Source organism: Propithecus coquereli, unplaced genomic scaffold (assembly GCF_000956105.1).
Source record: "Propithecus coquereli isolate 6110/MARCELLA unplaced genomic scaffold, Pcoq_1.0 Scaffold44, whole genome shotgun sequence".
In the NCBI taxonomy this organism is placed as follows: domain Eukaryota; kingdom Metazoa; phylum Chordata; class Mammalia; order Primates; family Indriidae; genus Propithecus; species Propithecus coquereli.
The window spans coordinates 14,053,299-14,075,685 of record NW_012150174.1 but is presented as its reverse complement, the minus strand read 5'-3'; the positions used below and the strand labels follow the sequence as shown (position 1 = coordinate 14,075,685).

Here is a 22,387-nt window from a genome sequence, read left to right as displayed (position 1 = left end):
TAACCTAAACATCTGTACACCCATAATTTGCTGAAATAAAAAAAAAAAAGTGAGGGTAATAATTTTGAAAGTAAACTGTTACATATTCTTTAAAATCATTTACTTCAGTCACAGTGAGAGGCAATCAAAACTAATAGACACCCTACTGGATTACTGCTTATGTGCTAAAACTGATAGAATTTATTAAAAATACTCTGTTGTTTAATTTTTACAATGCTACATCAGGTAAATTTCATTATTATTTTTACAAATAAACTGAATCCCATAGAATTTAGTTTACTTGATAATGGCTAATATATAGCAACACCAGAATTATAATAAAACTCTCAATGTGTGTGTGTGTGTGTGTGTGTGTGTGTGTGTGTGTGTGTACCAAAGGCAGAACTAGAGTAGTCTTAACAGTGGTATCTGAGACCTAAAAAATGAGAATTCAGTAAATCCAACCCTAGTTGCCCTGAAAGCACAACCTGTTCCATGATACACTAATACAGCTTACATTTTTCAGTAATTAGTAGAGCAAATACTTATTATTAAGTTGAGACACTTAGATAGATGCTTTATACTTCATGAATTCATTTTTGCATAATGATTCAAAGTATTTAGTGAAGTTTTGTTTTTAAGTTTTATTTTTTTAATTGAAACACAATAATTCTACATATTTATGGGGTACAGCATAATGTTTCCATACAGGTATGCATTGTATAATTATCAAATCAGGGTAATTAGCATATACATCATTTTAAACACTTGTCATTTCTTTGTGATTAGAACATTCAAAATTCCCTCTTCTAGCTATTTTGAAATATGCAATATGTTATTGTTAACTCTAGTCACGCTACTATGCAGTAGAATACCAGATCTTATTTTTAGGTGAAGTTTTTAATGACAAAATTATTTTAAGATAATAAGCACAGCCATTTGAGTATGCTATTGATTATTGCACTGCTAGTATATGGAGAGACAGGATTTGAACTCAGATACTCTGGATACAAAACCTCTACTCTTAGTGCATACTATTTATGATATTTTCTTCTTAATTCTTTGATGAATAAGGGGCATCATGAGGAAACTGACACACTGCCAAGAGATAATTCTTTAGTTAGTGACTCCTACACAATAATATGGAGAGGTTGTTGAAAAGTTTTCCTTTATCTTCTTAGTCAGTGTCAGGAATTGGGTTATAAAGGTTTGGCAAAGGTGTTACCTCAATACTAATCTTACTTTATGAAGGCTCAGTCATTTTTTCTTGGGAGTTTGGAAAATGTTGAATCAAATTTGCTATGATATGTGAATAAAATACCGGGAAGGACATGGCACAAGGCAGTCTGTACATCTTATTGTTAAGTAAAGGAAGTTCAAATAGAAAGAAGGGAGACAGCAAGGAAAAGATGGTCAAAATGGCACAGATGAGTTCAGGTGTATGAGATGCACCCAGGGTAAGAGGCACTGCACAGAAGTGGCTGAGCGTGTAAGAAGGTTTAAGGGCTTGGTCAGCACAGAGTCATGGCGACTTGACATGCCATAGGATTGAAATATGGACGAACAGGACAATAAAAACGTGTAGAGAACTTATAGATGAGAAACCCATGGTTTGTGACATTGAAAAATGAGACAGTGCCAGCTGCATAGTCTAGGAAAATGCCAACACGATTAGGTGGGACAGTCAGGGAGAGGGTCAAGATCAAAGGACCAGAAGGAGAATGGAAATTAGAAGGGAACGAATCCTGAAAAGCATTATATTCAAATTTATTCTTCAATCCTATAACCCAATACCCATTTTGAGGTTGATAATTTCCTGTAAAGTTATTACCATACATAACCTTTTGTTGGCGGGTTTGTTCAACACATACACCCAGCATCCAAGCACTTTTTTGGGTCACATCTACCTCCCAGTAATGTTTCCCTGATGTGATAACTGGGGAGCCCAGGATGCCATAATAACAATCAGAAGACCTCGGATTGCACAAAGATACCACTTGTCTCTTATCTGGAGAAATGACAACATTTGAATTGTTGCTTGGAGCCAATGTCACATAAACTGTGGAAAAAATTAAAGGGTCAGATGAGGGATATGATATTGCTTTACTGGTGATATTATGAGAGGAATCTTCAGAAGAACTTGAGAGTAACCTAAGAAGAACCTTGTTCACAGGTTATAGGGAGGGGTAGGTATGTGTGTGTTACAAGGAGAAACATGGATCTTAAAACATGAGACCTACTAGAGAACAAAAAATTCTGAAAGGTAACGACAACAGGGTAGCTTGTGATACTGTGATTTCTCCTTACCCCGGTAGCACTGGACATCTTGCAGCTCTGAAATGATAAAAAAAAAAAAAAAAAAAAAAAAAATATTGAATACAAGCAAAGAAGTCAGCACAGAAATCCCTCTCTCCTATAGATTAGGGCAAGAATAGGGGACTATCGTAGGAGAGCAAACTTGTGAATGAGAGGATGAACCAGGCACTTGGCCATTGCCCATTAAATATGACCACATTATTAGCACAAAATATCAGTTCTCCCTTATCTCTTCTATCCACACCTAGAAACTGTGCCCTCTCCCCCATTTAGCCGTTGCCACCACTAGAATCCCACAGCCACACATTTGAGCTCTACTCACCTTTAAACGTTTTCAGCATTCCTGTCAGATCAGGAGCTTGAAACACTCTCCTTTGCTTCTCGGGAAAAGTTTTTGGTGTCTTCAAGGTCAAGGTCTCACTTCTAGGAATGAAAAAAATTGACCCCCGTACCTCTGACCTTGTGTCCTTTGAACACCACTGACTTTCTATCATTTCACCCCATTAATGCACTTGAACTCTCTACCCTGGAGATCCTGAGAAGGGAGAGAACAGACTCCCAACCCTGGAACCAGATGAAATGTGCTCATGTCCACCTTTCCACTTATTCTCTGTGTGACCGCGGAAATGTCTTAACTTCTTCAGAAGCACAGTTTTTCCTTCTAAAATGAAATAATTAGCCTCTCCCTCTCTACCTCCTTGAACTCATAAGAAATCATAAAATAATAAATTTTAAAACAAAACAAAACAAAATTTTCGTGGCTAAAAATAAGAACATGTAATGTGTGGAAACATCATTGCTATGGATGCGAGTTCCCAGAGAGATGGTCAGAAAGTGAGGTTGCAGAACCTGGCCTCTGGGTGTTTGAGACATATTAAGTGTGGAAACCCTATCTGGAGAAGCCCAAGATCTTCAAAACCTAGTCAGGAGGTTCTCAGATAACATCTGAGGTTTCAAGTTGTCTGGGAAAAATTATAAACACTCAGCAAATGAGATATCATGAGCACCAAACTAATACTGGTCTGAATTTTATGTGTTTGGAAGAGATTGTTACTGCCAGGTGTGTGTACAACTTTAAACACAAGGATACCACCTTTCCATACTCTTCTGAAGTATGTGAACAAGATGGATCAATTATTTACACCAAAACCAAAATATTACTCACAGAAATTTAAGTCTAATTTTTGGAAATCTAAATAGAACCATAAAGAAGGACCTGGTCTCTTCTATTCCCAGGAGAAAAATATAAATAAAGAGAAATTATCCCAATGGACATATCTGGGTACTCGATAGTAAAAGAAGATACATCTCTCCCACAATAAGTCAAGCACCTATTGAATATAGAACCAGAGTGAGATGTAGGTAATAAAATGGTGATGTAACAGGGATCTGATACTGCAACACCTTATCCCTAATACCACTACTGATGCAAACTCTGTGACTCCCCACCACCCAAATTTCCTATCGTAGAATTTGGTCTATTCTCAATAGTTATAAAACACTCAAATACTGACTTGTGACCAGAAATTTAAGATAACACTATATCTAAATTTTTCTCCCTGGGACATGTTTTATTATAATTGAACATCAGACAGTTCTAATGCCTACAAATTTCTTCTCACTGCGCAAAAGGACCATCTCTAATCTCCCACACATACCTTTTTATGATGTCATTCACATCCTAGGGAGAAAAGAGAAAACATAAATTAAGAAATAGTAGCCTCTCTTCCCTCACCAAGCTTCCTCACATTTCCACTAGCCCCTGATAGGCTGAGAATGCATATGGTTCCAGCGTGAAAGACAAATAAATAAAGATAAGACTCAGAGCAATCACTCAGAAGACTCATGTGAGGTTATCAAGTTCCCTAAAAAGGAGAAACAGCTTTCATCCTTGAGGAAGGGGTTTCTGATATCTGTAGATGGGGCATGTTTACAAGAGAAAAGAAGAGGCCCCCAATTTTTTTATCCAAATATATATGGTTCCCCATGAGATGTTTCAATAATTCATGGTTCTTTGATTTATTCAACAGATGTGTAAAATGATTCACTATCACTTGCCAGGCATTATGCGAGGTTTTGGAGACTTAAAGATGAATAAATAATAGTCCTCAGGAAGTTTACATGGTTTTTCCCAAGGGTACAAACAAACGAGTGTACTAAACAAGTATAGATGTTTCTCCAGCCACTCTTTTTTCATCTATACATTAACTATAATTGACCTCATCCACTCCCTCAAATTCCACACACACATATGCGTAGTTGATTTCCAACTCTCAATTTTTACTCAGATTTGTTGCTTAAATGCAGTTTAATATATTCAATAAAGAAGGAGCCACAAGGACCAGCAGCTCAAGGTGTCTAATATGTAGCACCAACCACACATTTTTCTGTCATTGTCCATAATATTACTGATATCTACTTAGTCATTGTCCTAAAAACTACAATGTTTACCCTGAACTCCAGTCTCTACCAGGCCAGTTTAATCTACATCCTTAATGACTTCAGGTCATCTAGACATCTTTATCATCGCAGATATTGTTTTGTTTGGTACCAATGTATTTGGTGTCCTTTCCCCTAGATTTACTTCCTTCAGGTAAGTTTTCTCCAAGAACTAGGACAATAGCTGGGCACACACATACACACTTTTTTGCTTTTTTCATTAATATCAGAAATTTTATGTCATATATGACATAAATCAAATGAAACTAGATTAAGTGGTAAAAAGGATTTTGGAAAGAGCAATTACAACTTCAATCGTAGCTGAATTTTGAAGCTCAAAGCTTGTCATCAAGGTCTGGTCTATTCTCCAAATTCTACTTATTCCTCTACATTGACTTTATTCTCAGTACATGAAGGAAATTTGAATCTCCTGATAAAAACTCCAGAAGAAAGGAGAATTTCTCTTAAGTTTTAACCAAAAATGTTTAGAATTGCATGGCATTTGCCTGCATTGGATCAGATGCCCGTCTTAAAAACACCACAGCATTGTTGCTGGAAATAAGAATTACAGATACTAATTTAACTAGGATTAAGTGACACAACTGGCCGGATGCTGTGGCTCACACCTTTCATCCTAGCACTTTGGGAGGCTGAGGTGGGAGGATCACTTGAGGCCAGGAGTTTGGGAACAATATAAGCAACACAGTGAGATACCCATCTCTACAAAAAACACAAAAATTAGCCGGGTATGGCAGTGCATGCCTTTAGTCCCAGCTACTTGGGAGGCTGAGGCAGGAGGATGATTAGCGCCCAAGAGTTTGAGGTGAGCTACGATGATGCCACTGCACTCTAGCCTGGGCAACACAGCACCCTGTCTCAAAAAAAAAAAAAAAAAAGTGATACACAATCTGGCCATGCTAAAGATACACACATATGGAAAGGAGAAGTGAAACAACTTGTCAGTGAATAAATTATGGCAGATTTTAAAATGGCCTGAACTTTAAATACACCCATCAACCCAAAAATAAATCCATCAGGACAGGACAGAAGCCTTACTGCCTTGTGGGGATTAAACATAACTTCTATTTGATTTTAGAGGTCAATCAAACATACGTGTACACACAAAGGAAAACTAAGATACCACACTTAAAAATTAAACTCAGCAGATACATCAGCAGCCGTAGGGAAGTATCTAAATGAAAAAACTAAAACAAACTTCTTGGGAAGGTCCTGGATGAGAATCCAGAGAAACAATGAAATATCAAAAATGTCTATTTTACAACTGAAATACATAAAATGTACAAAGAACCAACAAAGTAGAACCCATGCTCGTGAAAAAATACCAAAACAATAAATAGAAAATATCCCCAAGTGACCCCAGATGTTGGAGTTAGGAGGCAAAGACTTCAAAGCAACTATCGTAAAGAGGTTCAAAATCTAAGGAGAACTATGCTTGAGGAATTAAAGTATAAAAAAAAAGACTCATAAAATAGGTAGTCTCAAAGGGAGATAGAAATGATTAAGAAATAAAAATTCTGAAAATTTAGAGTCAAATAACAAAAAATGAAATATTTATCAGAAGAGCCCTTCTGGTAAAGATGAGCTTAAGATGGCAGACAAAAGGATCATTGAACCTGAAGTTGCATCTATAGAAATTTTCTAATCTAAACAATAGAGAGAAAATGATTGAAAAAGTAAGAACCATCTCAGTGAGATGTGGGATGACATGAAATGTACCAAAATATATGTAATAGACCTTCCAGAAGGAAAGAAGACAGAGAAAAATGAAAAAATAATTTGGGAAAAACGTTTAAAATTCTATAAAAAATACTAATATACTCATCTTTGCTCAATAAACCCCAAGTTAAATAAATAAAATGAGATCCACACATAAACACTTCATAGACAAACTTCTGAAGGCTATAAGCAAAGGAAAGCTTTTTTAAAGCAGCAAGTGAGAAACCAGTCATCAGATAAGGAATGCTTTCAAAGTGACTAATAGATGATGCCTCATATGAAATATAGAGGCCAGAAAGGACAGATTGACATGTTGAAAGCTCCAAAAGAAAAAAAAAAATTGCAAACCCAGAATTCTATATAAAGCAAAAATATTATTCAAAAATGAAGAAAAAAAATATATTCCCACATAAAGATTGAGTTTGTTGCTGGCAGATGGCAAAAATATATCTTGTGAGAAATATTCTTAAAAATATTTTTAGTTGAAAAAATAAACTTCCTCCAAAGATGGACTCAAATTCACAAAGAAACTGAAATAAGGAAATGCTATAAAATGTGAGTTAATATAAAATATGTTTTAGTTTATTTTCTAATTTATTTGTAATAACTTTAAAAGACATAAAATTATTGATATAATAATTAAATACTATATTGACAGGTTATAACATATATGCATGTAATATCTATGACAATAAGATGACAAAGGATGTGGAAGAAAATTAAGCAATATTGACAATATCTTCCTGTATTTTACTGCTGCAGTCCTCAACCCCCAGGTGCTCTGTGGCCTGTTAGGAACTGGATCAGCCAGTGGGCAAGTGGGCGAATAGGCGAGTGGGTGAGTGAGCCAGTGAGCAAAGCTTCACCTGTATTTACAGCAGCTCCCCATGGCTTGCATCCCTGCCTGAGCCCCGCCTCCTGTCAGACTCCACCCCCCCAACCCCATCCATGGAAAAATTGTCTCCCATTCTATGAAACTGGTCCCTGGTGCCTAAAAGGGGCCCACTGTTTTACTGGAATTAAGAGCAACCACTAGGAAAGCAACTAAAATAATATAGCTCAAAATCAGAAAAACTAAAGATCTATACTGGAAGATATTCATTTGACACAAAAGAAGCCAGTTAAAGAGAAAGAGCAGCAACAAAAAAGAGAGGAGAAATATAAAAAACAAATAGCAAAATTGTAAATTTAAATACAACCATATCAACAATTGTATTAAATATTATACTTTCAATAACCAAATCAAATGGCAGAGATTGTCAGACAGACTTGATAAAAAGAAATATTCAATTATTACTACCTATAGGAGACATATATATTAGGTTCGAAAACACACATAAGCCCAAAGTAAAAGAATAAAAAGTATATTTACTATGCAAGCAGTAAACCTAAGGGAACTCAAATGGATATATCAATATTAGAAAAAGTAGAATTTAAGACAAGAACTATTATGAGAAAATGAAAGGAATATATCATAATGAAAAAAATTCAATACATTAAAAAGATATAACAATATAAAAGTATATGCACCTAACAACAGAACTTCAAAATACTCAAAGCAAAATTTAAAGAATTAAAAAAGGGAAAATAGATAACTCAATAATAGTTGAAGATTTCAATAATTTATTCTCAATAACTGATAGAACAAGTGGTAAAAAAAACCATAAAGGATGAAGAAGACATGGACAACACTGTTAACCGGCTTGACCTAACTGACATCTTTGGACTATTTCACCCAATGAATGTAAAATACACATTCTTTTCAAATGAATATAGAACATTCTTCTGGACTATAATATTCTAGGCCATAAAACAAGTTTCAATAAATTTTAAGATACTGAAATAATAAAACATGTTTTTTGATTACAAAGGAATTAAATTTGAAATCCATAGCAGAAGAAACATTTAAGAAATCCCTAAATACATTGAAATTAAACAACACGCTTTTTTTTTTTTTTTTAGTTAGTGTCTCGCTCTGTTGCCTGGACGTCATCATAGCTGACTGAAGCCTTTAACTCCTGGGCTCAAGTGATCCTTCCACCTCAGCATCCCAAGCAGCTGGGACTACAAATACACACCACCATGTCTGGCTAATTTTTAAATTTTGTGTAGTGAGGGAGTCTGCACTATTGCCCAGGTTGGTCTTGAACTCCTTCCCTTAAGAAATCCTCCTGTCCCTGCCTCCCAAAGTGTCGAGATTACAGATGTGAGATGCTGCACCCAGCCACACACTTCTAAATAATCCAAAAGTTAACAAAAAAATCACAAAGGAATTTAGAAAATACATTGAGCCAAATGAAAATGAAAACTCAAAAATCAACATGTATACAATACAGGTAAAACAACTCATCTATAAATACTATATTAGAACAAAAAAAGTTTCGCAGTATCTGATTCCACCTTATGAAATTAGAAAAGGAAAAACAAACCAAATTCAATGCAAAAAAGAAAATAATAAAGGTTAGGGCAGTGACAAATAATATAGAAAAGTTAAAAAAAGATAAAATCAATGAAGCAAAAAGTTGCTCTTTGAAAAAAGTCACCCAAATTGATCAAATGTAACTAAACTAACAATAAAAAGAATAGAAAAAACAAACCACCTCAAAATGAGGAATAAAAGAGGGGACAAAATTGTGTGTATTACAGAAATTAAAGGGATTGGAGATGGATGTCAGCAAGATGGTGGCATAGGAGTCTCTAGTGCTTGTCCCCTGACAAAAACAATTCAAATAACTATCCATGAACTAAAATACCTCACAAGAGGTAGGAAAAAAATCACCTAATCACAAAGGAATATAACAACAGAGGAAGAATGAAACAAAGTACCTGTAAAACAACCAAGAAATGATTAACAAAATGGCACTAGTAAATCCTTACTTATCAATGATTACCTTGAATGCAAATGGATTAAATTTTACAATTAAAAGATATATAGTAGCTGAATAGATGAAAAAAACAGGCCCAAATGTATGCTGCCTAGAAGAGACCCATTTTGCATGTAAGGATACATATAGACTGAAAGTGATAGGATGGAAAATACCCAAATGGAAACCAAGAGTTCAGTAGTAGCTATACTTATATCACATAAAATAGACTTTCAGTCAAAAACTGTAAAATGACACAAAGAAGATCATTATGTGGAATAAAGGGGTCAATTAATCAAGAAGATTTAACAATTAAAAATATATATGCACCTAATACTGGAGCACCTAAATTTATACAGCAAACATTAATAGATATGAAAGGGAAAATGAATTGTAATGCAAAAATAGTAGGGGACTTCAATCCTCCACTTTCAGCAATGGACAGATCATCCAGACAGAAAATAAGCACATCAGACTTAAGCTACATTAAAAACCAAATGAACCAAACAGGCATATACAGAACATTCTATCCAACAGCGGTGAAGTAAACATTCATCTGAAGTACACACAAATATTCTCCACGAGACATCATCTGTTAGGTCACAAAACAAGCATTAACAAATTTATAACTGAAATCATATCAAGTATCTTTTCTAACCACGATGATATGAAAGTAGAAATCAATAACAGGAGGAATTTCAGAAAATTCACAAATACATGGAAATTAAACAACATGCTCCTAAATAACCAATGGGTCAATGAAGAAATTTAAAAAGATATTTAAAAATATCTTGAGATAAATGAAAATGGAAGCACAACATACCAAAACTTACGGGATGCAACATAAGCAGTTCTAAGAAAAAATTTTATAGAAATAAATGTCAACATCAAAAAAGAAGAAAGATACCCAATAAACAACTTAATGATACACTTCAAGAATTTAGAAAAACAAAAAGAAACTGAACCCAGTGTTAGCAGAAGGAAAGAAATAATAAAGCTCAGAACAGAAATAAATAAAATAGACTAGAAAACAACAGAAGAGATCAATAAAACTGTTTTTTTTAAAAGATAAGCAAAATTGACAAATCTTTAGCTAGACTAAGAATAAGAGAAAAGACTCAAATAAAATCAGAAATAGAAGAGGAGACATTAGAACTGATACCACAGAAACACAAAGGATCATAAGAGACTACTATGAAAAATTATACAACAATAAATTAGATAACCTAGAAGAAATAGGTTCTAGAAACATTCTTAGACACATACTACCTACCAAGACTAAATCATGAAGAAATAGAAAACCTGAACAGACAAATAATGAGTAAAGAAATTAAATCAGTAATGGATCAAACGGTAGTTCTACTTGTATCTCTAGGCATCTACCCAAAAGAACAAAAGACATTCTATAAAAAAGACATCTGCACTTGAATGTTTATAGCAGTAAAATTCACAATTGCCAAGAGGTAGAAACAACCCAAGTGCCCATCAATACATGAGTGGATTAATAAAATGTGGTATATGTATACCATGGAGTTCTACTCAACCACAAAAAAGTGGTGATATAGCACCTCTTGTATTATCCTAGATAGAACTGGAACCTATTCTACTAAGTGAAGTATCCCAAGATTGGAAAAACAAGCACCACATTTAATCACCATCAAATTGGTATTAACTGATCAACACTTAAGTGCACATAAAGTAATAACATTCATCATGTGTCGGGCAGGTGGGACGAGGGAGAAGGGGATGGGTATATACACACCTAATGGGTGCGGTGCGCACCATCTGGGGGATGGACACACTTGAAGCTCTGACTCTGGTGGAGCAAGGGCAATATACGTAACCTAAACATTTGTATTCCCATAGTATGCTGAAATTAAAAAAAAAAAATCAGTAATGGAAAGTCTCCCAGCCAAGAAAAGCCCAGGACTAGAGGGTTTCATGGCTGAATTCTACCAAAGAAGAACAGACATCGCTCCCTCTCAAACACTTTCAAAAAATTAAAGAAGAGGGAATACTTCTAAACTCATTTTATGAGGTCAGCATTACCTTGATAACAAAGCTAGACAAGAATGCTAAATTAGAAAAAACTTACAGGCCAACATCTCTGATGAACATAGATGCAAAAATTATCAATAAAATATTAGAAAACCAAATTGAACAGCACATTAAAAGAATCACTCACCATGATAAAGTGGGATTTATCCCAAGGACACAGAATGATTCAACATAGCAAATCCACAAATGTGATGCACTACATTAGCAGAATGATGGGAAAAAAAATGATCATCTCAATAGATAGAGAAAAATCATTTAACAAAATTCAGTATCTTTTCATGATAAAACAAAAAGCTCTCAAAAAATTAGCTATACAAGGAATATACCTCAACACAATTGAGGCCATAACATCATAACATAACATCAAAATGTACTTCTAAGAAGTTTAAAGCTTTTTCTCTAAGACCAGGAAAAAGACAAGAATGCTCACTGTTACCACTTCTACTTAACTGGAAGTAGTAGCCAGACCAATTATGCAAGTGAAAGAAATTAAAGGCATCTGAATCGATATCAAGAAGTTAAATTAACCCTGTTTGCAGATAACATGATCCCATATATAGAAAACCCTAAAGACTCTACCAAAAACTCTTAGGACTAATTAACAAATTTAGAAAGTTGCAGAATATAAAATCAAAATATAAACATCAATAGCATTTCTATGCACTAACAACATATTATCTAAACAGAAATGAAGAAACAACCCCATTTACAATAGCTACAAAAAATTAAAATATTTAGGAATAAATTTAACCAAGGAGGTGAAAGATCTGTACCCTGAAAACTATAAAACATTGCTGAAAGAAATTAAAGAAGACACATATAAATGAAAAAAATAACCTGTGTTCATAGCTTGGAAGAATTATTATTGTTAAATGTCCATGCTACCCAAAGTGATCAATAGATTCAACATAATTCCTATTAAAATTCTGACATTTTTAACAGAAATATATAAAACAATCCCAAAATTTGTATGGGACCACGATACATACCTAAAATGTATATGGGACCCTGAATCGCCAAAGCAATCTTCAGCAAAAAAGAACAACACTGGAGGCATCATACTATCTGACTTCAGAATCTACTACGAAGCTATATTAATCCAAATATCACGGTACCAGCATTAAAAACAGGCACATAGACCAATGGAACAGTAGAGCAAGCCAGAAAAAAAAAATCCACGCATTTATGGTCAGATGATTTGTGACAAAGATGTCAAGAACACACAGTGGGGAAAGGATAGTCTCTTCAATAAATTGTCTTTGCACAACTGAATATCCACATGCAGAAGAATGAAATTAGATCATTATCTCACACCATATACAAAAATCAACTCAAAGTGGAATAAATACTTAAATGTAAGATGTGAAGCAGTAAAACTACTATAGGAAAACATAGGGAAAAAGCTGCAGACATTGGTGCAGGCAATGATGTTTTGGCTAAGAACCCAAAAGCATATGCAACAAAAGCAAAGACAGACAAATGAGATTATATCAAATTAAAAAGTTTCTGCACAGCAAAGGAAACAATCAACAAAACGAAAAGGCAGCCTGTGGGTTGGGGGAAAATATTTGTAAACTGTATATCTGATAAGGGTTAGTATCCAAAATATATAAAGAATCCATACAACTCAACAGCAGAAAAACAAATATCCCAACTAAAAATTGGGCAAAGGAACTGAATCAAAATTTCTCGAAAGAAGGCAGACAAATAGTCAATAGGTATATGAAAAAATGCTCAAAATCGCTAATCATCAGAGAAATGCTTATCAAAACCACAATGATATATCCCCTCACACCTGTTAGAATGACCGTTACTTAAAAAACTAATCACAACAAGTTTGGAGAGGATGTGGAGAAAAGGAACTCTTCCACACTGTTGGTGGGAATGTAAATTAGTATAGCCATTATGGAATACGATATGGATGTTCCTCAAAAAATTAAAAATAGAACTACCGTATGATCCAGCAATCTCATGGCTGAGTACACATTCAAAAGATATGGAATCAATATGTGCAAGAGATATTTGGACTCCCACGTTCATTGCAGCATTTTTAACATTATCCAAGATACCGAGTCAACCTAAGTGTCCATCGACAGTTGAATGGCTAAAGAAAATGTGGCATATGAATATATGCAAGTGAATGCTATTCAATCTTTTGAATACTATTAAAAAAGAAGGAAATCCTAGCATTTATGACAACATGGATAAACCTGGAGGACCTTATGTTAAGTGAAATAAGCCAGGCACAGAAAGACAAATACTGCATGATCTCACTTAGGTATGTGGAATGTAAAAAAAAGTTGATCTAATAGAACTAGACAGTAGAAGAGGGGTTACGAGGGGCTGGAGTACAGGGGGGAATGGGGTAGATGCTGGTCAAAGGATACTAACTTTAGACAGATAGGAGGGATATCCTCAAGAGATCTATTGCACAACCTGGCAATTATAGTTAGCAATGTATTGTACCCTTGAAATTGCAGAGAGTAGATTTTAAATGTTCTCACCACAAAATGAAAACTTTGTGAGATAATGAATATGTTAATTAGCTTGATGTAGCCATTCCACAATGTATTCAAAACCACATGTTGTAAACAATAAATACATACAATTTTTGTCAATTTTAATAAATAAATGAAGTTAAAATTAAAAATAAAAATTAAAGGTACTATAAAGAAGTCTTATGACTAACTTTAGGCCTACAGATTTGACAACTTAGATGAAATGAACAAATTCCTATGGACACATCCATTACCAAGAAGAGACTCAATAAGTATTAAAAAATCTAAATAAACTCAATGCGTGTAAAAAATTAAAAATTTCATACCTTTCCCAAAAGTAAGAAACAGTATAAGACAGCTTTACTGGTGAATTCTATTAAACACTTAAAGAAGAAATAATACCAGTACTTTACAACTATTTTTCCAAAAATAAAGAAAGAGAGGTAACATCTCAACACATTCTATGAGGGGGAAAAACAAAAACATCTCGTATTCTGAAGTGCATGTGTTTGACTAAGTTGAGCAATGAAAAGCTGTTTGAGAAACGCTCAGCACTGGATTACAGAGAACAGGGGCCTAGAAAATATCACTTAATACAATTGATCTTTTCTCCAAGGTCAAATTTTTGTACTGCTCCTGATAAATTCATAAAAATAGGATTTTCCCTTGATACTTATTCATTCAATTATTCCTATAACCTCTGAAATTGAATTAGGAAAAGGGTACTGCAGTGACCAGAGAACTTTAGCATCAGCACAAGAGACAGCACAGCAACATAGAGAAGGAAACAGTCTTTATTTTTCCTGAATCTCAGATACTGAAGCTTCTCTTCAAGTCTTACCTGCAGCATCTCTATTGCTGGCCCCTGCAACCGACGCTCCAGATCTGAGATGAGCTCTCCCACCAATAGGCTGTGCTGGACCACCTCATTTTCAGACTCTGCCAGACTATTTAGAATATCTTCCTCCTCTTTCTTCAGCTTTTTCAGTTCATTGTTCTCCTCAGAGCGAAGGATATCTCTCAGTTTGTCAAACTGTACCTGGATGTTTTGTCTGTCACACTGTATTTGATTCTTTATGGATGAGAAAGAAAAGAGAGGCATTCAGTCTATCAAGAAGACGCTGTGAGCCAGAAATAGAACTGTTTCCTCTGGGAAGTTCTCACAGGGAAGGGAAATAGAAGCAGGGAAGAAATTCTTAGGGAAGTTGACTTGTCCTATTATTATCCCTTCATAAATTCTAAAACAATGACCTTAAATTGGTATGATGACGCCCACCCTGAGCCAAAATGGGACACCTGGGTGTGGCTTAGCTTTCACACAGTTATCCAGGACACTCATGCCTGCCTGCATTACTTCTCACCCTACCCTTGAACACTGAGGGCAAAACCATGAGCCACTGCCAAAAGTCTTCCCCCAGTAGAGACAAAGACTCAAAAAGCATCACAAGAATGGCACTCAGAATTCACCAGCCATCCTCACCAGACAGTCCCTCCATGTAAGTAGCTCCCTCCAAATAGCTATGTTCATTCATGCCATACTCTCTACCCCTGAGCCCCCATATGGGAAAGGATGAAGAAGAGGACTAATCAAATGGCTTCTGAAGTTATCAATTGTCAGGGAACAAAGAGGGAGGGAGTTTCTCCCCAAGGTCCTGCCCAGGTTTCTGGCTAATTCCCTCAGGAAGTGTCTTCTCCTGCCTTCCAGGAAGTTCTCTGTTTTTCAATGTTAGCTTTCAAGTTCTTAGCTTCCTGTTGCTCCTTCATCTGCTTCTCCAGAGCTGCCTTGAGCGTCTCCTGTGAGAAAGAAGTTACACCAGAGTCAAGGTATGAGCTTTTTCAGCACTTGGATAGAAGATGAACAAGGAAGAAATCAGATTGATCCCAGAAGAGACTAGAGTTTACAGACGCTCTGAGAACCACAGTTAGAATCCATGACTTGAAAGAAAACCCACGGTGGTGAATGTGTTCTTTAAGTCTTACATAATTTAAGTCACCATCCCCTCACCAAGAGTAGACTGATTCTTTTTGTCCTAGAAGAAAAATCTGATCCTACAGCAAGGAAAAAACTTATATCTCAATCTACCCCAGTTACTCTCCTACTGAAAAGAGTAATCAGAGCTTTCCTTGGGCGCCAAATTTCTACCCACCTAGCTTAAGGTACAAAAATATTTATTTCTGTCCAAGAGTATGTACTCTAGGCTTATTCTCTTACAATTATATGGAGTGCATGAAAATGTCCTTCAGGCCTCAGATGATAAGCACAGGATGGAAAAAAAATCACAGGCCTCAGGTCTATGATGACAAGGTAATTAAAGTAAAATGCAAAGTGGAGATTTCCCATCAGGTACCATTTTCTGCCCTGTCTTCCAACCATCTGGTCTCTTACTTGGTACTGCTGGGCAACCTCCTCTATGAGGAACGTGTGATGATGACGGTGCTCCTGACACCGCTCACAAAGCCAGCAAATGACCTTCCCATCTTCCTTACAGAAAAGTAGGAGTTTCTCTCCATGGCGTGCACAGTGATCTATCTTCTGATTCTCCTCTGGGTTCAACATGACCTCCTTGAGCCTCTCCACTATGTGGGCCACATGACGATTGGGCCGCAGGTTGCCAAGCTGGTAAGTGATTCGGCACACAGGGCAGCTGCTCTCCCCTTCTTGGTCTGTTATGGACTTCTTGTGGTTTGCAGTGATGCAGGCTTGGCAGAAGCTGTGGCCACAGTCTAGGCTCAGGGGTTCTGTCAAGAGGTCCAGGCAGATGGGGCAGGTCACCTCCTCCTTTAAATTCACCAGGAGTCCTGAAGCCATAGCAGCTGTTCCCTGATCCTTCTTGTCTTCACTGCTGAGGTTTCTATGCTCACAGATCCCTGCATGATTGGGAAAGTTAAAAGCAGGCAGAGTAAGAAAGGTGGGAATAGAAAGGTTACTGGTTGTGCAGAAATAAAAAATAGGCCAAGACCAAAATATCGAAGGATTAAAAAAAAAGTAGGAGAGAAACAAGGAAAGGAATTTGGTGACCTGGTAAAAAGGGCTTTTTAAGTAATAATTTCAAACACTTTACTCTCAGTTCATGTCACATGACAAATTTCATTCTTATCTGTGACGTCTTTCTGCTACTCCACAAAATCAATCAAAGACAATCAGAGGTAACTACATAGACCAAATGCATCCCCAGAGCAATGGTGGTGTGGAGTCAGAGAAATCTAGACCAGCTGGGAGTTTCTGAAGAGTCTTATCCTGGAAATTTGCAAAGGACATTGATAGGAGCCTAAAGGTGTATAGTGTATATGCATATAGATGGATGATGAGGAGGGAGATGATAAAGATATACTAATAGTACACACATGTCAGACACTGAAAAAATAAAAACACACATGAAATGGATGCCAGTCTTGGGAGAGAAGTCTCAAAATGTTAGACGAGATTATTTGACAAATCATCATTGATGATGGATACTAGCAATTGAACCAAAATCCAAAACACAAAGATCAGCAGATGTTTTAAAACACTATGAACTTGACATTCATCTGAACAGTCATAGTAAATTAAACAATCAGCCATATGTATATATACACACACACACAAAAGAGCAGATATGATGAACACAACTAGAGACATGTACACATTGTTGGAAATCAAATAATGGAGAAAACAGAGGGTTATCCAAGAATTACAACTTGAAAACACAAGGTTCTAACTGAAGCCTGAAGAATATGAAGAAAATATGGGATGAGAAAGACGACAAATGTATTAGGTAGAAGATATTTCATATACGAATAACCTGTTCATGGAATATGCAGCATCTTCCATGAGTTTTAAATCGCCAGTTTGGCTGGTGTGTACAGAGCTGATAGGCCTGCAGGGATCAGAAAATCTGACACTTCCCAAAAGACATAAATTTAAGGACTTTTTCCTAAGAGCAAGGAGAAATTATCAACGTCAATTATCAATGGCAATTATCCACATCAATTAGCAGAGGTAAGTGAGGCTATCATTAGCTTTGCGCTGGGGTTGTGAAAGGTGAGATGGATCCACTGTGAAAAAGGGAAGATCAGTTAGGATGCCGGCACAGTTGCTCAGGGGAAAGATGATGACAGTTTGCAGGACAAGGCAATGGAGAAAACAAAGTACAGATGAAAGAGATAAATTGAAGTAGAAGGGACAGGGTTGAGAATTAGACTGGATAGGTAGGAACAAATGGTTAACATCAGGTTTGGGCTCTTTCTTCCCATAAAGATGATATCTGCTTACCTTCTCCTGGTATTGTTTTCCCCTGGGAAACTTATTGGGTTACAATAAAGTGGAATGTTAGTTGTCTTGCTAGTCCACATTATTGGTAGCAAAAATAGCCTGACATGTAAAGTACATTTAAACTGGGGAGATTATATATAGACTTTAAATTCCAGTTGGTAAAAACAGACCTCATTTTCCATGATATAAACAAATATGTCTCTTTTAGGTCCCTGGAAGCTATGTTCATGAGCTTTCACAACATGATTAGTCCTTTGGAGCACTAGGCTTGCCCAAGCTATGGTAGTTTCACACACATCCAGCTAGTCTGATTTCTTAAAAAAGCTGAGATGATGGGGATAATGTACCTCTTGTACCACTGTAAAAACTCTCACTGAGAACCCATCTGAGGTAGCTATGCCAGCTCTGTCTCCTGCCCTGCATCCCCTGGCTAAACCACACAGATCTGGATGGTTTATGTCTGTTAACTCCCATGAGTGGAATGGCAAACCAGATTGTAAACTACTTCTAGTGCTCAGGCAGAGGGGGTCTTACAGTGATGCTGACTTTCAGACCTGGGTTCATTAATGGCCCCATGGCCTTAGTCTAGGCTCAGGGGTTCTGTCAGGAGCTTCAGGCAAATGGGGCTATGAGGCAAAACACAAAGAAAGAGAAGACCCTGATAGATACTGATGTGTGGATGGTTGCCAAGGTTTGATGGTGCGAAAAAAAATCTCCACTATGAGACAGCTGGTAAGTCTTTCCCTTGCTCTGAAAAAGGAAAGAAACAGTTATGAAGGCTATAGGGAGATAAATTTAGATCTACAAAAACTGTCCACCCCTCCCATCATCTATGACAGGAACTTGATAAATAACAAGGAATGATTCAGCCAAGGGTACAGATACTGAAAATTGGCCAAGGCCATATTTTGTTTGGCTGCAGAGACTGTGACTTGGCACTCAGGCTCTGAAGAATGCCAAATCAGGGGCTTACATCATATGATGATGTCTACCCCTGCTTATGACTCAAGTTGTGAGCCAAACATAGGGGTGGGAACTCCAGTTATCTCTTATTCCATTAAAAATCCAATCAGTGCTAAGAAGCCTCAAGGGCCTATAGAGGAGGGAGGAGCAGACATTGAATTTTGCCATGAGGCTGTGAAATTTATATTCATAGTGGGGCTACAAAGGGGCTGATGTCAAAGCAGCTGATGCCATTAACAGACACCGAAAGAGGACCATGCAGAGGAGCCAGAGTCCCCACACAAGGGGATAATCCCACCACCACCTGTGACTCAAAGGCCCCAGAAAAGTCAGGGAAGTAGAGATGGGAACATGACTGTTATCTGTCTGGTATCCCCCACTTCAGCTGGCTGCCATAGGTGTCAGGTGATTGCACCCTACACATGGGACTTCTCCTGACATCTGAGATCATGAGAATGTCCCAGAGCTAAAGACATTAAAGACAATAACTAGGTATTGTAAAACTCCAAGCAATAAGGATATAGACAGAATTGTTTTCTACTGTGATTTGGGTAAAACTGTTTCCATGAGTATGATGAAGCTGCGAATTACTGATGTCATATGAGAAAGGATCACTTTTCCTAAATAGGCTGGGAAAATGAAATTGTACTGTGTTTCATTTGCTAAGTATTATAATATCTAATACCATTATGCAGGAAACAAACGAACTCAGTATTGTCTATACTCTCTGTAACCAATTAACACAGAAGACTTCTGCACACCAAGGAAGTTCAGCAGCAGACACCAGTTGGGTGTCTTCTAATTCAATTCTGACACTATATACCTGGAGATAGTGTGTATCCCATACTTAAGAGCTCAGTCCCACAGACTGCCCCAATTTCTGCTGGGACGTTTTACCTGTGCTTCTGACCTACTGGTTATAAATCGGGGTTCTCCTCCTTACATTTTCTGATATATTACAAAGAATTCAAAAGAAGAAATGCACAGGGCAAGGCATGAGGGAAGGGCACAGAGTTCCCATGCCCACTCCAGGTGCACTACACTCAAGAAATCTTCAAATGCTCAGCTATCCAGAAGCTCCCCGAACCCTGTCCTTTCAGGGTTGTATGAAGGCTTCATTACATAGGCGTGATTAAATCACTGGCTAATGATGCAATTTAACCTTCAGCCCATCTCCCCTCCCAGAAGGTTGGGGGGTGGGGTGAAATTTCCAAGCCTCAAATCCTGTAGTATTTCTGCAGACCAGCCCCCATCCTGAAGCTACCTAGGGGCTGCCAGCCATCAGCCGATGTATTAGCATACAAAAAGATTGTCTCTTGGAAGATTTCAAAGATTTTACGAGTTGTATGCCAGGAAACAGGAAATAAGACCAAATACATTCCACAATGTCATAACCATTTAATGTATATTTCCTGTAATACCAGCAGAATTAAAAACCGAAGCAAAAATTAATGAATCAATTTTAAAATCCTGTGACATATGGCATGATAGAGGTATACTGCATACGTTAGAAGACAGGCGCCAAACACTGACTTATTATCAGAAGGGGGGACAAGAAATATGATGCAGAGGTGAAAATCCCCCAAAACAACCTTGATGCAGTAAGATTTAGTCAGATGAGAGGAAGTAAGGGTGAGAGAAAAGAGCTTTGGCTGGACTCTTCTGTATGTCTGAATTAGCCTGAGCAAAGCTGAAGCTGTACCTTACACCACGGGAAAGGGATGGGGGTTCAACAGAGGGCCCTGTTGAACTCTCTTCTCTCATGGGCTTCAGGATCTTGTTATCATGCCACCTCTTCTGACATTTTTTCATATCATTAATATCAGTCAAGAGACTCTTTAATTAAAAGTTAGAAAAGGTGACACTTCTGGAAATTCTTCCCAAGTGCTCCTTTTTCTCTCGATCTTTTGGCTGAGCTCTGCTTCTGGGTGGCAGATGCAGCCCAGGGAGAGGGAGGAGCGAGCAAGGTTAGTGAATTTTAAGGAAATGCAGTAGTTCCCGGAGTCTGGAGTTGGGGCTCTAGCAGGAGTGACCAGATGACAGGCTGCAAAGCTGGTCAGCTGTCACACCATCAAGGCTGATGTCACGCACACAGGCCAGGTTGATGGAAACTGACCTGAAGAGTCATGCAGAAATGCGAAATTATTACACTGACAGGCATTAAACTGTTATGATTCAAGATTTTTCTGGCTTTGCCCCTGTCGTTGGGGGAAGGGACTGTCTGCTTCTGGAATAGAGGCTTCTGGTTCTCTTCAGCAAAGGGCAGTTGAAATTTACAGAATAGAAAGGGGCTGTGGAGAAACCCAGCCTGGAAAAGTAACTGTCCTTCCAGGAAACAAGCCCATTCACTTCTTCAAACTCCCTTCTTTCAAAGCTGCCCCTCCCCAGACTGCCCATGAGTCAGCACTGACGGCAGGAAGTCTGCAAGCCGGGGCCTTTTCCCGCTTCAGAACAGCTTTCCCCGTGATCAGTTAAACTCACCCAAGCAAATTCAGTTTTTTGTTCCAAAGTCTTCTGCCCTCCACAAATCAGTCAATACACCTTCAGACACCAAAAAGGAAGTAGAGATTCCGGGAAGAGTGAAGGTGGGCCAGGCCAGGGGTGGTCAGGATTCAGGCACCAATCCAGTAGCCTGTTATGCACAAAGGAGTTCACCCCAGAGAAGCTGCAAGAAACGAAAGTTAAGTTCTTCTGGGCGGAGGGTGAGAAAGAGGAAGATAAACTCTGGACCAACCGGATGCCTCAGTGCAGGGCCTCGTGTCCCACCCTCCGAGGGAGTCATCTGCTATGCCGCTGTGCCTTTCACTGGAAGAGAGGTGGTAAAATAAAGGGGCACCCCTGCTTTAACTCCTTTTTCTCATAAGTCTCACGATCTTGTTATCACACCACTTCTTCTGACATAGTTTCATATTAACCCAACCAAGTATTAAAAGCTAGGAAAGGTTCCCTTTGTGGAAATTCTTCCAAAATGCTATGCTTGTTCCTGATCTCACAGCTGAGTTCTGCTTCTGGGTGGCAGATATATGGCCCAAGGAGAAGAATGAGCAATGTTAGTGATTTTTAGAGAACTGCAGTAGGTTCCTGGTCTGGACTTGGAAATCTTACAGGACAAGTGAACAGAAAAGTTGCAGAGCAGGGCAACTGACATACCATTAAGGCTCCCAAACCCAGAGAGGACAGGATGCTGGAAATTTATCTGGAGAGTCATACAAAAATACTACGTTATTACACTGACAGCAGTTAAAGTCTTAAGTTTCAAAGAACTTTCCAACTTCCCCCTG

General features: G+C 37.5%; 1 protein-coding gene across 1 annotated transcript; it reads right to left on the bottom strand.

Moving 5' to 3' along the window:
• Window positions 1–1,076: 1,076 nt before the first annotated feature.
• Window positions 1,077–21,750, bottom strand: TRIM5 (tripartite motif containing 5). The gene is made up of 8 exons (XM_012654429.1): window positions 21,588–21,750; window positions 16,278–16,759; window positions 15,590–15,685; window positions 14,733–14,963; window positions 3,954–3,976; window positions 2,618–2,718; window positions 2,287–2,313; window positions 1,077–2,038 (listed from the first exon to the last, which is right to left on the bottom strand). The coding sequence occupies exons 2-8, from the start codon at window positions 16,698–16,700 to the stop codon at window positions 1,491–1,493; spliced, it is 1,449 nt and encodes a 482-aa protein (XP_012509883.1). The 5' UTR covers window positions 16,701–16,759; window positions 21,588–21,750; the 3' UTR covers window positions 1,077–1,490.
• Between the last annotated feature and the right edge of the window lie 637 nt (window positions 21,751–22,387).